Source organism: Amphiprion ocellaris, chromosome 4, assembly GCF_022539595.1.
Source record: "Amphiprion ocellaris isolate individual 3 ecotype Okinawa chromosome 4, ASM2253959v1, whole genome shotgun sequence".
In the NCBI taxonomy this organism is placed as follows: domain Eukaryota; kingdom Metazoa; phylum Chordata; class Actinopteri; family Pomacentridae; genus Amphiprion; species Amphiprion ocellaris.
Genome location: NC_072769.1, coordinates 16,998,305 through 17,014,649, shown reverse-complemented (window position 1 = coordinate 17,014,649; position 16,345 = coordinate 16,998,305). Strand labels below are relative to the sequence as shown.

General features: G+C 37.9%; 1 protein-coding gene across 1 annotated transcript; it reads right to left on the bottom strand.

Moving 5' to 3' along the window:
- Nucleotides 1-3,515: 3,515 nt before the first annotated feature.
- LOC111581933 (choline transporter-like protein 1) lies at nucleotides 3,516-13,210 on the bottom strand. The gene is made up of 16 exons (XM_023290345.3): nucleotides 13,004-13,210; nucleotides 12,660-12,746; nucleotides 11,830-11,972; nucleotides 11,169-11,305; nucleotides 10,892-10,985; nucleotides 10,308-10,477; nucleotides 9,614-9,703; nucleotides 9,359-9,501; nucleotides 8,149-8,335; nucleotides 6,523-6,691; nucleotides 6,251-6,407; nucleotides 6,020-6,103; nucleotides 5,794-5,931; nucleotides 5,258-5,494; nucleotides 4,270-4,344; nucleotides 3,516-4,018 (listed from the first exon to the last, which is right to left on the bottom strand). Exons 1-16 carry the CDS (start codon nucleotides 13,025-13,027, stop codon nucleotides 3,995-3,997), a joined length of 1,959 nt encoding a protein of 652 aa, XP_023146113.1. The 5' UTR covers nucleotides 13,028-13,210; the 3' UTR covers nucleotides 3,516-3,994.
- Nucleotides 13,211-16,345: the final 3,135 nt, after the last annotated feature.

Genomic DNA, 16,345 nt, shown 5'->3' with positions numbered 1-16,345 from the left:
TGTATCACCTGTTAAAGCTGCACCACATCATCGCCACACTGAACTGAGCTATGCGAAACTCAAGCTCGAAGCTCAAAAATGGCAGATGATAGTACAGTTTTGGATAAGATTTGAGCTCCTTTTTGTATTTTGCTAGAAGGCAATACTTATGTGCCAACTTTCACTGGACTCATTTTGCACAGTTTAGGTGTTAAAGTCAGTGGTTCCATGTTGTAATTTTTGGAGTTGGGGGACTCAAATGAGGACTGCACAGTGGCTCAGTAGTTAGCACTTTAGCCTTGCAGCTAGAATAGAAGATCCTCAGTTCACGTCCCAGCCTTCCCGGGATCTTTCTGCATGGAGTTTTCATGTTCTCCCTGTGCATGTGTGGGTTTTCTGCGGGTTCTCTGGCTTCCTTTCACAGTCCAAAAACATGCTGAGGTTAATTGGTGACTAAATTGTCTGTAGGTGTGAATGTGACTGTGATTGTTTGCCTCTATGTGTAGCCCTGTGATAGACTGGTGACCTCTCCAGGTGTCCCCTGCCTTCACCCTAAGTCAGCTGGGATAGACTCCAGGCCCCCGTGACCCTAATAAGGATTAAGTGGTGTGTAGATGGATGGGAAAAGGCAAAGGGAGCAGTCAGATTCAAAGCAGCAAATGTAGAGTTACCCTACATCAAGTCAAAACATCTTTATTGCCTAAACTTTTTGCATAATACTCTCTCTCTATATATAGAAATAATAAAACACGGGTTATTTGTGATGATTGCCTGCTCTGCTCTATGGCTTCACAATGCGTATGGGTGTGTTCATTTCCTCCAATAACTGTCAGCCCTGACATTGCTTTCTGTAAGTTTTTTCTTATTTTTTTTTAACTACTACAGCTGTACTCTGAGCTCCTTTCATTGTTCTGGTGTGTGTACTACAGGCGCAACTGAAAACGCCTGACTTGAGCTTTCAGGGCAAGCTGCTGAGGAGGCAGTATGGCTCACCTTAATAGGTAAGTCACTGTTTGTCAGTACATTCTCTGGCAAACACACACACATTTACAGCAGGCTCAAGTTACTGTGCCTGAGTCAGCGCAAACAATACAAGTCCATGTTGGAGGGGGACAGAACAGGTTTAAAGCTTGTTAACTATTTACCGTTTGAATGAGAGCCTGACAGATTTTCAGGCAAGAATCAATTATTTGACACACAGCCAATGCAGGGAACACTACAGCATGATATACAGTGAGTTTTTTTCAAAAATAAATCAATAAAATGTGCATATATTTCAGAATATGGTGAGATATGGGTTTTATGATATCAAAACAAGCTTAAAATATATATGTATATATATATTCAGACAAGCTATGATCCATTTTAAATGCAACTGTAGGCACAAATGATGCTAATAAAGAAATGTGTATTCTTAAAAATATCTTAGTGATTTAAATATTTCATAATTCAAAGAAATCGAATCTCTATAGTCTTATTTGTAAAATGTGCTTTACTTGGTGGCTTTATTTGGGTCAATAAACTCCAGCCTGAAGTCATCCTCCTTTGTTTACTATGACTCACATTGTTACGAGAATTATTCAAAACAATCAAATTACACACACAAACATATTCAGGCTGTCAAATCTGCTCCCGTCTTTTTCTATCCAGTGACAAGGGGATTCCAGGAACGGCTAGCGAGCTGTAAGTATTACAGAAATCACTTCAGTGTGACTCACCAGCAGCCATCGAGCTGTTTTCCTCTGGTGTTTTATGGAGGTGGACAGCGGTGTGCAGGGAGAGTTTTCCCCATCAATAACTCCTAACTGCTTAGTGGTTTGATTCTTGGCTGTTCAGCACCGGATTGAAGGGTTTGAGGCAGTAATCTACATATCAATGTACTGAGAAGACACTCCTCGCAGGGAAACAGATTCATGGCAGGATAGACTCACTGTGGTGATCATAGACATAACTGCTCTACTCAAATACTTCATCAGTAAATTCTAAAATTTCAAGAGAAAAATGACATTCTATGCACAAACATGTAGAGAAAAATGACCCGAATTGGTGACAATATACAGTTATAATACTTAATGAAGAATGTCTTATAGATATAAATGTAAAAATACTGCAAATTTATAGAGAGACATATTCATATAAGTTTTAACAGATTGAATATTATAAATCAAAACTTACCAACTATTCCGTTTAGGCTTTATCTGTTGTAAATCAAATCAAACTTAAGTCATGAGATATGAGCTGTTAAGAAATCAAAATGTCAACATCACTTATTTTCTGTATTCAGAGAACTCTCATCCTAACAGTCGTGATGAGAAGTTAAAGTAACATCTCCTGAAGGATTTGCAAATGAAACATCAAATATATAATAGGTTTTGCTGCCCTCAGGTGGTTAAATTCAGACCCCACAGCTGAATATTGTCCCATTGGTTTGTCTTAGTTACTTGTCATCTGTATTCTTGCTGAGATGGAAAGCTCTAAGATTAATATCTTACATCTGACTGTAATAAAACAATTTAAAAAAAAACACGAAATTGATGAATCACTTGTTACTCAAACTTATCTGTCCTTGTCACAATATAACACATAAATTCTTACATAAGCTGCTTTTTCTCTTTACATTAAAAATCAACATTTTGAATTACTTCACTATATCATTATATTTTATTATTTGTCCGGCACATCAAAAAAATACTGTACCTACACATCGGATACCAGCACTGAGATTCGGTTCTGATAGTTTTCCTCAATGCTTGTTTGAAGAACATGTCAAAAATACTTAACTAGTATTCCACTGTACAGAATTTGAATTTACTGTGACAGCTACTATCGGTGAAACATTATCGATTGTGTCCTTTCTCATGTGGAAGGCGAGACACTGAACCTTAACTCGCTCACAGTGGATGGCAAGCAGGTTTCAAGGCAGCTCTACTACAGTTAGTTTATGAATATGCTACCGTTCAAAAGTTTGGGGTCGCTTAGAAATGTCCTTATTTTTGAAAGAAAAGCAGTTTCTTTTCAGTGAAGATAATATTAATCAGAAATACAGTCTAGTCATTGCTAATGTGGTAAATGACTATTCTAACTGGAAATGGCCGATTTTTAATGGAATATCTCCATAGGGTTACAGAGGAACATTTCCAGCAACCATCACTCCTGTGTTCTAATGCTACATTGTGTTAGCTAATGGTGTTGAAAGGCTCATTGATGACTGGAAAACCATTGTGCAATTATGTTAGTACATGAATAAACGTGTGAGTTTTCATGGAGAACATGAAATTGTCTGGGTGACCCCAAACTTTTGAACGGTAGTGTAGGTGACTGTGAAACACTGTAAAGCACGTTCAGTACCACTAAGCAGAAAATCGCTATTTAAGTAACCATTCAGATGACAAATATAGCACTGATGATGTTGTAACTCATTTGCTGCCTCTGACTGAAATTTAAAGCTGCTTCCAAGACTGTGCCTGCACAGAATTTTGTTTGATATTCTGATGTTTGATAGACATGGATAGGAAAAAAATAAATAAATCAAACAATAAAACTGAAAAGGGTTTTATTTAAGTATAAAATTGAATAAGTCATAAACAACTTTGCCAGTTTTTCGACAACATGTAGTTAGCTGTATGTTTCAAAATGCTCACTGAACCCTTCAAAAGGCAGATAATCTTACTTATGAAACCAAACATGTTAAACCATGTTAAATCGCTCACATTATTTAAAATACAATTGAAAGGAAAACTTGGATGTGTAAAGAAAAGAAAACTCGCAAATCCAGTTTACCTGGACAAACCCAAATAAGCTTTTGCCATATTAAATCTATTAGTGTCAAAATGTAACCCTCTTTTTCAAAAATAAACAGTAAGATACAAAGCACCTTTTTGCTTTGCTTGCTTGGTAAAGCTTCTATACAAAGTGCACTGTTATTTTGTTGATGTCCCTGGAGTGTAATGCTGGTAAACTCTGAGTTAGGATCTGAAAGATTTTTAGGAGTTTTGGCAGTCTTTGTGAAACTTGGTCAAGCTAAAGTCCCTCCACGTGTCTGCAATTAAAAAAAAACAAAAAACAAAAAAAAAACTGTCATCATCTGTCATTCACAACCACAAAATGCAGAATGTATTAGAACACAACTCACACTAAGGGTTATGTTATTTGCTTGTTTTAAATGAAGCATATGAGATGGATTTTGTTTACAAAGTATTTTTGCACCATGTATTTGTTGTATTTGCTTTCCAGCTGCAAAGAAATTATTCACACCACATTGTTAAGGGCTTCAAACATTGTTCAACTCACCATGGGCTTCATCTCTCGTCCATCGCCATCCTTTGGTTTGTGCCAACCCATTTTTTTACTGTTCTCAACAAATTCCTGGGAAGGGAAACACAGAGTTATAGAACAGATATTCAACTCTCAAATCATTTAAATTAATATGCTTCATGTAAGATCAAAGGGAGAACAAGAAAAGCACTCAGAGAGCGCACTACTGCACCAAGGCTGATCAGTCATATCATGTCCTACAGCTGAAATCGTGGAAAAAGTCATGGCAGAAATTATGGCACTATAGACTGTGTCCATTTCACATAGATGTACCCACAAACAAAATGACCTTGCATTGAGCACAGGCGTGTGTTATGCTGTGTACTTTATGTACGGATACCGAATCGTGTGACCTAAATACGTAGTGGGCGGCAGGAATTGATGGGACTCAGAAACACCCCCACCATTTAATCAATTGTTCCTTGTATCATTTTCAGATGGATAAGTCCCGATAAGTCCGCAGCAGTGGATTTGTAGTAGGATCACAATCATGTGATCATCAGCAGGCAGCTGACATCGTGTTCACTTGTAGTCATAGTTACAGTGACATCGTGCTGCTATCTCGCAATGATACAGAAATCTTTAACAAATCTGTGGATCCAGACTATAAGCCACATCACTGCCAAAATCTAATCACTTGGTCCTTGTGTCATTTCTGACCTTGCCTGAAAATGTATTCCAATTCTGTTAATCCATTTTCCAAGGTTGCTAACAAACAGACAAACGTACGCCGATCGCCACATAACTCCGCCGTTCCTTAGCGGAGTAATAAAAGGGGTCTGGTAAAGTCGTTTCTATTGAACCAATCGAATGTGGCAAGTTTTTGTTGATTTATAAAAAATAAATGGTTATTAGTCAAACCACTCAGTCAAAAAAAATCAACAGATAAAAACAATAGATCTAATAATGTCAAAGGCAATACAAAACAATAATAGCTAAATAAAAGAACTATCTCCTCTCTCACCATTAAGGCCTTGTCCATGTAGTACTCGCGCCCAGGGCTGCCGTCATTATACTTAGTGTCGATAGCGAAGCAGAGGAAGAGAACATCGACCACATTCTCAAACACAGAGAGGAAGCAGTGGGCAACCAGGAAGGCAAACAGACAGACGATGAGGAGAGGCAGCACCCACACAGTGTAGTCTCTCTGGTAGTTCAGAGCCAAAATACCAGCAAATGCTGTGCAGGAAACTATAAGAACCTGAGAATGTGGACATAAAGGCTGGTTAGAAAATATGAAATCCTTGTGAGAGGCCACTTTTTTTGAAATGTGAACTTAAAAAATCTATTTTTGCCACTTGGGGGCAGCACAGTCAAGGTGTGAACAAAATGTTGACACATACTACCACCAACTTTGAAGTTCATATGATGACCTTGCTACAAACATTCTAACATTTGATGCTGTACTTCAAGATAAAAATGTTGATTTTAGTCACTTTACAGTCAGTCTGGCAGATTATCTTACATTAAACACTCCACGACTGCTTTTGGGGACAATACCTTTCCCAAGAAGAGGACAAAGTCGCCCACGGTGTTAATGGCAGCCACCCGGAGCGCATTTTCCACCAGAATAACAAAAGCATCACGAGCCGAGGTGCAGAAATTGGTGCTGTTGATGGCTGTGGCAGTATAAGCGTTCTGAAATAATTTAACACAGAAATGTGCAGTGTGAACACATGGGATCTTGTATACAGTGAGGACATTTTGCCAGCATGAGACTACTTACTTGATTCAAGTATGCTAAACACTTCTCAAGACACCACAGACAGCAGACGCAGGCTTTTAGCATGCATCGAGCACATGCATTTTCCTATTAAAAAGAAGGAAAAAGAGAGAAATTTACAGATATTGAACAATCTTGACAACAACGAATGTATAAATATATGAGAAATGCCTATAATGGTTGCTCACTGGCTCAATGTAAGTCCAGATGGGAGTCAATTATTTCACAGCTTACCTTTCCTTTGAGCTGGCTGTGAATGTATGTCAGGATGAGACGAGGGATCTTAACAAGTGTGATGATGAAGGAGCCTTTGGCCAAAGTACCCAGGTGGTAACGGATGGTTCGTGCCATGGAGGAAAGGATGGGTGTTATTGGCATCTGGGATTTATTCCTGACGACATAATTGAAAACATATGGCATAAAAGAAAATAAAAATGACAGCAAACGTGACATTAAGCCTTCCATGTGATAAAATATGGTATTTTTTGGTGATACTTCTTTTATACCTTGTGAAATAGTAGGTGACCACAGCTCCAGCAATGGTCATCTGCTGGAAGGCAAGAATGAACTCACTGATCCAGATGAGGCCCACAGCGTGATACCACACCAAGTACTGGAGAGGCCCCTGCATTTGATATTCAACCACACCTGTAGAATTGTTCTTTACTGGCGCCCCTGTGAGGAAATACACGCATGAATTTAGATAGGAGAAGAAAAATCTAACCTTTGCATCTGAGGTGTTGTCTGCACAAGCTGTCTGCCAGTGAACTGGTTTTAAGATGTTGCTGTTGGTTTATAAAGCACTGCTATATTATGAACCATCCTGACCTCTCAGGTGGTCTGGAACAGGTCTACTTTGTTTTTCCAAACTAAAAACAAAGCACAGAGGCAGCTATTATTGTTTTCATATCTGGTACAAAGTCCTAGAAAACTCCAGGCCTGCTGCAAAACCCAGTTCTTTTAAATTAACGCTCAAGACTTTTCTGTTTGTCTTCCACTAAAACAAATCTCAGGCTTTTGAATATCTAAACTGCACTGTAGCTGTAGTGGTTATCCTAGTTTCTGTAGCTTTTTCAAGTTCTGTAGTCTTGCCTCTTCATTCTTTTAAGTTTCTTGTTGCCATAACCACTTCATAAAGGAGGGACAGGAGACTGTTGTACGTGTTTTATTGACTAACATCATCATGACGATGTTAAAACTACTGTATTGTTTTGCCACCTGCTCGTTTATTACAACAGAACACAACACTTCTGGCAACATTCTTCTTCGTGGCTGCATTTACTAGCCTACGGAAGCCTCCTAGGATAAAATTAAGTAGAACACTTTAATCCTTTCACTTTACAATTACATATCAAATGTCTGCTTTTGAGCAACAAAAATTATTTCCTCAATTATAACAACACTGCAAAAGGGCGCTTACAGTAGCTTTAATTTTTTGCTTTATATTACTTTTTATTCTCTAATTAACTCACTGAAATGCTGAAATGTTCATATTTATGCTTTTATGTTAAACATAAAGGATTTTGAATTGTTGAAATGTTCTATACAAATAAACTCAGGCCAAGGTATGCCACAAAAACTCAACTTGTGTTGTGTAACATATAACTTTTGCAGAGCTACAGAAAGATTTCCCAAGTATAATGGAATTTAAAATAAAATGAAATTTATATAGTTCAAGCAATCTCACCAACATGAAAAATTAGCTTCACTTGATGGTGCATTGTTTTTCACAGAAAGGCATTCTAAAGAGACCATCTCTATATTTAGCTAAATTTTTCCCAAAACTCTGAATATAAATCAACAAGTGAATGTGATGTAATGACTTCTCTTGTGTTTTGTTGGCGTTCTCTTTTAAAAGCTACTTAAAAATCAGCTGTAGAAAAGATATGTGGGAGATGAAGAGAGAAGTGGTTCTTTGACTCCATTCTCTGTATCACAAGACTGGCACAAGAATCCCAACGTGGGTGTTCAGTCACGCCACAAAACCAAGGCAAAATGTCAAAAGTAACTAACTTAATATTCCGCTCATTTGGGAACGGTACCACAAACGCATCAGATGAAAGCACTGTGAATTCTGACAAACATCCACATTAACCAATCTGGCGTTTTTCTCCACAATACTTCCTCCTCACCTGCAGTCCCGAGGAAGAGAAGCACTGCGATCCAGTAGACCCAGAAGAGCATGAGGCAGAGGAAGGTCCAGAAAGGCTGCAGGGCCAGCAGGGGAAGATGGATGAACACTTTACCCGCCACATGGAACAGGGAGATGGTGAGAGCCACACGCTTCCTCATGAAGAACATCACCAGCAGCAGTATTACCTGAAGGGTTACACAACAAGCTTTCTTGTAAACCAATAGAGTAATTCAATGAGGGTGTTTATGGCAATAGCACATATTTTGTGTCATGCCACTGAACAGGTACAGTGGTCCTCGTCTACTACGAAGGTTAGGTTCTACAACCCCCCGCGACAGACGAAAATCCGCAAAGTAGCGATTTTCTATTTATTTTATTGATATATTTTAAGGAGTTTCACCTTTTCTGTGATGGTAAGCATCTTCCTCCGGTGCTTGGGTTCGGTGCCAGAAGCCTTAGAAGGTGTACAACGTTTGACTGACATCATAGGGTTTGAAAAAATTCTACTTTTTCCGAAAATTTTGCAGAAACACAACACTGCAGAGCAACATTATGCGCAGCAATCAGACATCAATGTGAAACGGGCAAAGCGAGATGTTGAATGCATGCTATACATGGGAGATGGAGGAGACTGATGCTAACTGCGCCAATCAGCGCCCAGTGCTGCACGCTACACATTTTATTTCGATTTAATATTCTTTTAATATGGTTTAATGAGTTTTTTTTTATAGTTTTTAATTTCTTAGGCAAAAAAGTGCTTAGTTTATCGCAAAAATAATTAAAACTATATGTGTGTATATATATATATATATATATATATATATAAAAAAATATATAATATATATATATAAATATAATATATATATATATATATATATATATATATATATATATATATATATATATATATATATATATATATATATATATATACTGCAAAATCCGGCGATACAAAATTAGATATACACAATTTAAAAATCTGCGATACAGTGAGACCACGAAAAGTGAACGACTGCATTACAAAGAACTGTTCCCAACTTCCAGATGGTGTCAAAAGCCCAACAGATTTTTTCCTTCACACTCTTGAATTACTGCATATGTAATACAGCGGTAAACGTTGCAGTTTGTGAAACCCCAAATATTCAAATACAAACTCTTTTTATTTACAAAACCGTGAACACATGCAGTACTAGAACATGAAGACATACCGTGAAAATTGTAGCACCAATTGCATACACGAGCAAAGCCTTAACATTGTCCGAGGCCACTTCTTTTCCAAACACTGATGTGGTGTTATTATTCAGGGCATTCCTGCTGTCTACGTACAGCCACCACAGGACGCCTGTTCCACCTGTAAGAGACCACATCCATGTGCACGGGGTCAGCAGGAAAACAATAAATATAAACTAACATAAAAACAAATAAATAAATGTAATTAAGACCGCCATAATAAAACAAGTTACCTATAGAGCCGATGATTACCAGAATTGTTAGAATCCACACCAGGACTCTGGAGATGTAACGAATGACAACCATCATGATCAAGGAGAGAACTGCATGAGAGAAAAATCACACAGCACCATTAGAGAAAGTTAACTCAAGTTGCTCAAAATCTTTATTCTATAGCTAGAGACAACCTAGCTTACAGTCTCTGCAACATAAAATAAAACAAAATGCAAACCGCATTACATTTAAACCCCTGTTTAAGATGCTTTTAAACAGGACCAGATGAAAGTGTGAATGTCAAAAGCCCATGAAGAAAAGACTATCCTGCTATGAATCATGTAGCCTTGACAATCACAACACCCACAGCAGGCAGATCAAATAATTGAGATGAAAGATGTCTAAAGCTGACATGGGATGAGTTCAGTCTCTTTTGCACCACCAGTGGGAGGAGTTAGAGCAGACCTTAAATTAACGCCTGTGGGAGAAACTTCACTGGATATAATGGCTGTAACCGCTCAGACATTTCCTGTTATTTTATGTCAAAAATAGCTTCCCTTCTGACAATTTCCTTCCTACAGAATCCTCATGAGCAATTACAGTTGTGCAATGGTGCTGCTGACACCAGCAGGTTTTCTTAGGATAAGAACCTTCAGTTAAGCACCTAAAATAGCTTAAGGCGTAATATAAGTGAGCTGCAACTGTGTGTTATACCTAAAGCCAGCAGGCAGAGGCCCATGATGATCTCCTTGCTGGCCATCACCCCACCGATCACTCGTCGCAACACAGTGTTGTCACTGACAAATGTAATAAATGCCTGGGCAAATTCAGTATAGCAGCCGATATCTACAGGAATACAGCGACGGAACAGCGGCACGGCCTTACTGCAAATGTAAAAAGATCAACACAGATTAATTTATTTATAATCAACAGTTGTTGAAGCAGAAAACTACAGCACACTTTATCTTCATCTGTCATCTATTTAGTCCTGGAATGTGCAGACATAGGTGGAGCTACAGTGCATAGTTTTGTGAGATTTTGTTTGGGAATTAACCTGAAATACCTGACTGAAGGAAAAACTATTCCAAAGCTAATTTTATATAATGGAACATACAGTAATGCTCACTTCCCCCCATAAACGTCACTGTTACATAAGCTCCACTAAACCCTCAACAATCCCTTCATGGATGTGTCCCTAACAATAATGCCATTAAAAACTGGGTACAACCGAGGATTCAATTTTCCCATTTACAAGCTCATTTCTTAAAAATTTTAATGCAATCGATATGATTGGTTACCTTGGCAGAACAGGGAGTTTTGGACATTTAGTGTATCTGTCTGAACTGCTTGTGTATCTTGTAGGAGAAATATCATAGGAACAGAGATGAGAGCCTAAAAACAGGGAAACCAAAAATTAGGATTACATGGTTTAGCTTCATTAAACATTTGAAAACTTGTGTGCAAGTAAGTATAATGTTGGTATGGACATTAACAAATGTCACAGGTATATGCACGAGTAAATGTCAGTTCACACATTGGTCCACCTTTACTCTAAAACATCGATATTTTTCTCACCATTATTCAGAGCAAACTGCTTTAAGTCACTGTATGACTTCAGTTCAGCAGCTGGACACTTGGAGACACACAGGGCAATGGACTTGATCTTTCTGTTAATGATGTCGAGGTTGCATGGGTCTAGAAAGAAAACATACCTAGAAGAAAATCGTAACTTGTCAATATGAGGTACTGTCGCATTTTGCTCCAAAATAAGAAGCACCTCTACTTTGATGAAAATATCAGTGCGTTTGGTTATTGCAATGCCAGCTGGGACTGTTCTGTTTGGGCAGAAAATGAAAGTTGGTGACATTTGCTACCCCGCCAGACAAATCCTCCTTTGTAGCAGAGACGCCTTTTATTCAAAGCCTCCATTGGCAATCAGCCCATCAATAAAGCATGACCCATTGTTTCAGTAAAACTGGGCCTGCAGGCTGCGTGCTGACGAAAAGCCCAAAAGGAGGAATATCATCAAAGACTTCAAAAGACAAATGATAAAAACATCTCATTAATTTAAGACTTTGTTCGTGTGAATTATGCAAAGGGAGACACGCTCATGAGCTCAGCTATTGATCCAGGAAAGAGCTTAAGCAGCAGATCAAAGTGCAACCAAGGGTCAGTGTAGCTGGAAGAAATGAACACAGTGTAAATAAACTCCTCTGCTACATATTAAGGCACTAACTTGTTTTCTCTCATGTCCCGGCCACTGAGGGGTACTCCGTCGATTCTGGTGTTATTTTTACCACAGGTGTTGCCATAACTATCATATCCTGAGATGAGCCTGGAGGCACCTCCTGTGGCGATGGGATAGCCACAAATACATGCCTGCAGATGACACAGATTACAGAAGGTAATACTGGCTTTAGATAGCAGCATTTAGCACATTAATAAGCAGATGGCACCATAGACTCAGCTCCAACAGGCTATTGGTGACAAAATCTAAAACCGTAATATGATTTTTAATTTGTAACATTCAAAACTGATTTAACGTGATGAGTTCCACCTTCATGTTCAACTTTTGTTAAAAAAAGATGTTGATTTGACTTTACAGTTGCTGTTGTCATATATCATGGTACACTGACACTGCCCATCACTTTTATATCTTCGAGGTCCGACTGAATGTTAAAAACGTCACAGTATAACGCAACACTGCTCAACAAAACCACCAACCACAGGCTTGACTGTGACCACAAAGCTTAATCAATCAATCATCTAGTAGTTTCAACTAAACCTGGATTTATTGCAGGGGTGTTGTGCAAAATTTGTTTTCATTAACTTCAGTGATGTGCAAAACTACAACTTGATAGAATAACATGCAAACATCTAATAGACAAAATGCACTCAAGCACTAGTTAAAATGAATAACAACAGCTCTGCAATAAATCCTACTAATAAATGTTGAGCTTTTTAGTGTGCACGCATAAAAAAGCTACATTCCAACTTTGATTAAGGAAGGATTTAATACAGGGAGGATGCATTAGTCTGCAGGAGTTTCTCTAACTGGAAACTTACCATCCCAATGCAGAACAGTGTAAATATGATGAGCCATGGGATATCCGTGCAGCTACGCTCCTCCAGGGGTTTCCAGTCCCGTTTGCTCTGCCAAGGCATAAATAACAGAATATCTTTAGCTCGGTTTTTGGTTCAAGGCGCTCTCAAGTAGCTTCACTGCGGCTCCAAAAACAGCAAACTGGTGACTGCGTTGTTGCCGTAAAACAAGGAGCTGCTGCTGCTGCTGAAGAAAAGTGACGTTAACGCTGCACACGACATGTAAACATCCTCTTGTTATTCGGGGTTTTCAGACTTTAAAGCCGAGTCGCCGTCTGATTTAGCCATTTTGTTGTTAGCCGACTTACCTCTGTGCTGTTACAACAACCCATTACGACCTGCGAGGACTCAAACTTCGACAAAAACTAAACTTTAAAGTACCGGGAAAGTTGTTTAGTTTCTTTGTCTCATTTCTCTTCCCTTTCCCTTTCCTTCTCTGTCTTTCTACAACCAGAACAAGAGCACAAACAAATTCGTTTCAATGGTAAACGCCCATTTGGAAAGTAATTAGTGCTTCAGGTAAACGCGGAAGAAGTCAAAATTCGTATGTGCTGCATTCAGGGGCCGTCAGGAATATCCACTTATAAAGCAAATAAACGCAAGTCTTGTGCCAAAAAGTGATTATTTGCCATTAGTTTGTTTGTAACATACCTGCTCTGACCCTTCGACGTTGATTTACCTGCAAAAATAGCTTTAAAGGGCCATTTCAAATCATATAATGTAGTTTTTTACCTTTGCCAAAAAATAATTGAACACTGTAAATTTTACTGAAATGTTTTTTAATGCATCACAATGACTTAATCTCATTAACAAGAGTTGTATTTTTAAAGGTCACATTCCATGGGATAATAAGAGATAAATAAATAAAAAAATAAATACATCGATAATTGCTCTATTTTATATGTATATAAAACTCATCCATTAATCATGTTATTACAGGACCAATTCAGCTCATATACTGTTGTTTTCCATTTGCTGAAATGATTGTAGTCCCTACATTGTGACTGAAATGTTATTAATGGATCAAAATTGATGTCAAATGCATTAATATGGCTTATATTCTTAAATATTAATCACTCTCTTTATATCCATCTACAGCTGCTTTTATCTGGATTAAAGAGTCATAATGTGCGAAGATGCAAAACTTCATGTCTGTGATGAAAGAAAAAGTGTGTCCTTGTTAAACACTAAAAGGAATAGTTGTGACACAGAGGCAGGGGACACTCTGGACAGATCGCAGTCCGTCGCAGGGCCACATATACAGACAAACAGTCACACTCGCATTCACACCTATGGACAGTTTAGAATAATCAATTAACCTCAGTATATTTTTGGAGTGTGGGTGGAAGCCGGAGTACCCGGAGAAAAGCCACGCTTGTACAGGGAGAACATGCAAATTCCATGCATGCTGGTACGTGAACCGGGGATCTTCTAGCTGCAAGGCGAAAAGGTGAAAATACTAACCACCATGCCATTGTGCAGCCACATTTCAATAAGTGGGTCAGAAATTACCCCCCAAAAAACATTGTGTTTTTATGCTATTTTTTTCATTTTGGTTAAGAATAATAATTTGTATTATTGTTTGTATTATATTTTTGTTCATACAAGAATGAGTTCATGTTTGAAATATGCTTATTTTTCACTTTATAACAGATTTTGAACATTTTATAATTGAAAAAGAATAATATTACACGGAACAGCAATAGAAGAATGTCAACATCCATTTTGTTGGCATTTTTCCACTCTTTTCCAAGAGCTGCTGTTGCTCTCCGTCCCTCCAAGTTTGTGTACTGCAACACCCCTTGTGTGATATTATCAGTGAAAAAGAGCTTGGCGTAGTAATACAAATATTACAATTTCTTGAAAAGTATAAAAAATTGTTTAAAACAGTGAATGGAATAATATCAAAGAGAGGTTTTTTGAAGAATAGCTGGAATACGAAATGATAAAAACTTTTCATGACAAAGATATTGCAAGAAAACAACCTCCCCGGGTCATTTTTGACCCACATGCACCTAAGATTTCAAGCTATTTCAACTGTATAAACTACTCGATTGGTTATAAAGTGGGACACAGAGCAGGTAAAGTAATGCAGAGACTTAAGGTTGATTGTTTCAGTGGATGGCAATCTGTTTTTGGCAGACAATCACTTTTTGGCATCTGCAGCAGTTGAATCAAACCTTTAATATGCCTTTGACATTTTTTTATCAGACACTTGTGCAGTGATGGAATCTGATCTTTTTATAGGGATGTCCAGGCTGAAGCCATTACTCACAATGGGGTGGCACAATATTTTTTTTTTTTTTTTTTTACAGAAATAAAGGTGCAAGCCAAATTCAATTTAAAAAGCTTTTGGATGTAACCTTCAATTGGTTACAAAATTGTTTAAAACCTTGGACAGATGCCTCAGTTATACTTTTTAAATTGATGATAAATTTCACAAGATAATTACAACTTAAATTACATAATATAAGTACACATAAAGTTCACCCTCCTAATTGAAATGTCACACTATTTGTTGAAAGAAACTTTGTTCAAAGATTTCATATTACTGTCATCATAAAAACAGATGGTGTCTGGGTCAGTCTTGTATTGTTCAGCAGTTTTTTCTTGTTTCCAGAGCCCTTTGAAGTTAATTTGATCCCTACAGTCTTTAACTGTCTGCAAAAGAGCTTCAAATAAATTTGCAGCTAAGCCTAAATCATGCATACGTTAGCTTACCGATGCATCTGTCTATACAATTTGTCATGATGCTATGAAAACTAAATGCTATGATATCGTTGAATAGCTACAAATTCAGTATTAATGATTTCTGGTTGGTCTGAACTACTTGGGGTGCATTCCAAAACCCATACCACCTTATCATGCCAGGAAAAAGATTTAGTATCTATCCATAGTATGTCAAATGCAGATTGCCAAAAAATCCCAGAATGTCCTATTACATCTAGTTTCAGCATGTACTGGAGTAAAACGCTTGAGCCTCTGAGAGCACCCTACTAGCTCATTTAACCTTGCAGACTGTAACAAATATATGAAGCGACCACAGGATATAGTGAACCATTAAGATGAAGTAGTATTGTATGCAAAGATCTAAGACTTTTTCTATTTCTCTCAAATATTGTTCACAGATTTGTCTAAATCTGTGTTTGTGAGCACTTCTCCTTTGCCGAGATAATCCATCCACCTCACAGGTGTGGCATATCAACGTGCTGATTAGACAGCATGATTAATGCACAGGTGTGCCTTAGGCTGGCCACAATAAAAGGTTACTCTAAAATGTGCAGTTTTACTGTATTGTGTAGGTCTGGAGGGAGGGTCACAAAACCAGTCAGTATCTGATGTGACCTCCATTTGCCTTGAGAGAAACAGACCTTGAATGTCCCTCAGGATTAGTAAAGTGTCTGTCAGCTGACTTGAGGCGAAGGCAGTTGACCACAAAATTTCAGGAGTCTAACTACATTATTTCTCAAAGTATGGCACTTCAAGCATTGCTCTACATATTGGCATGAAGAAAACGGTGCAAAATGGCATGATCCAACACTTCTTTAAGAATTTTTAACTCAAAAACAAGTAAAAAAAAATAAAGTTTCTGTCGCTTTTTCCTTTAAGTATTCAGGAAGTTACATAGTGCCGTGAAGGCAGCACAACCG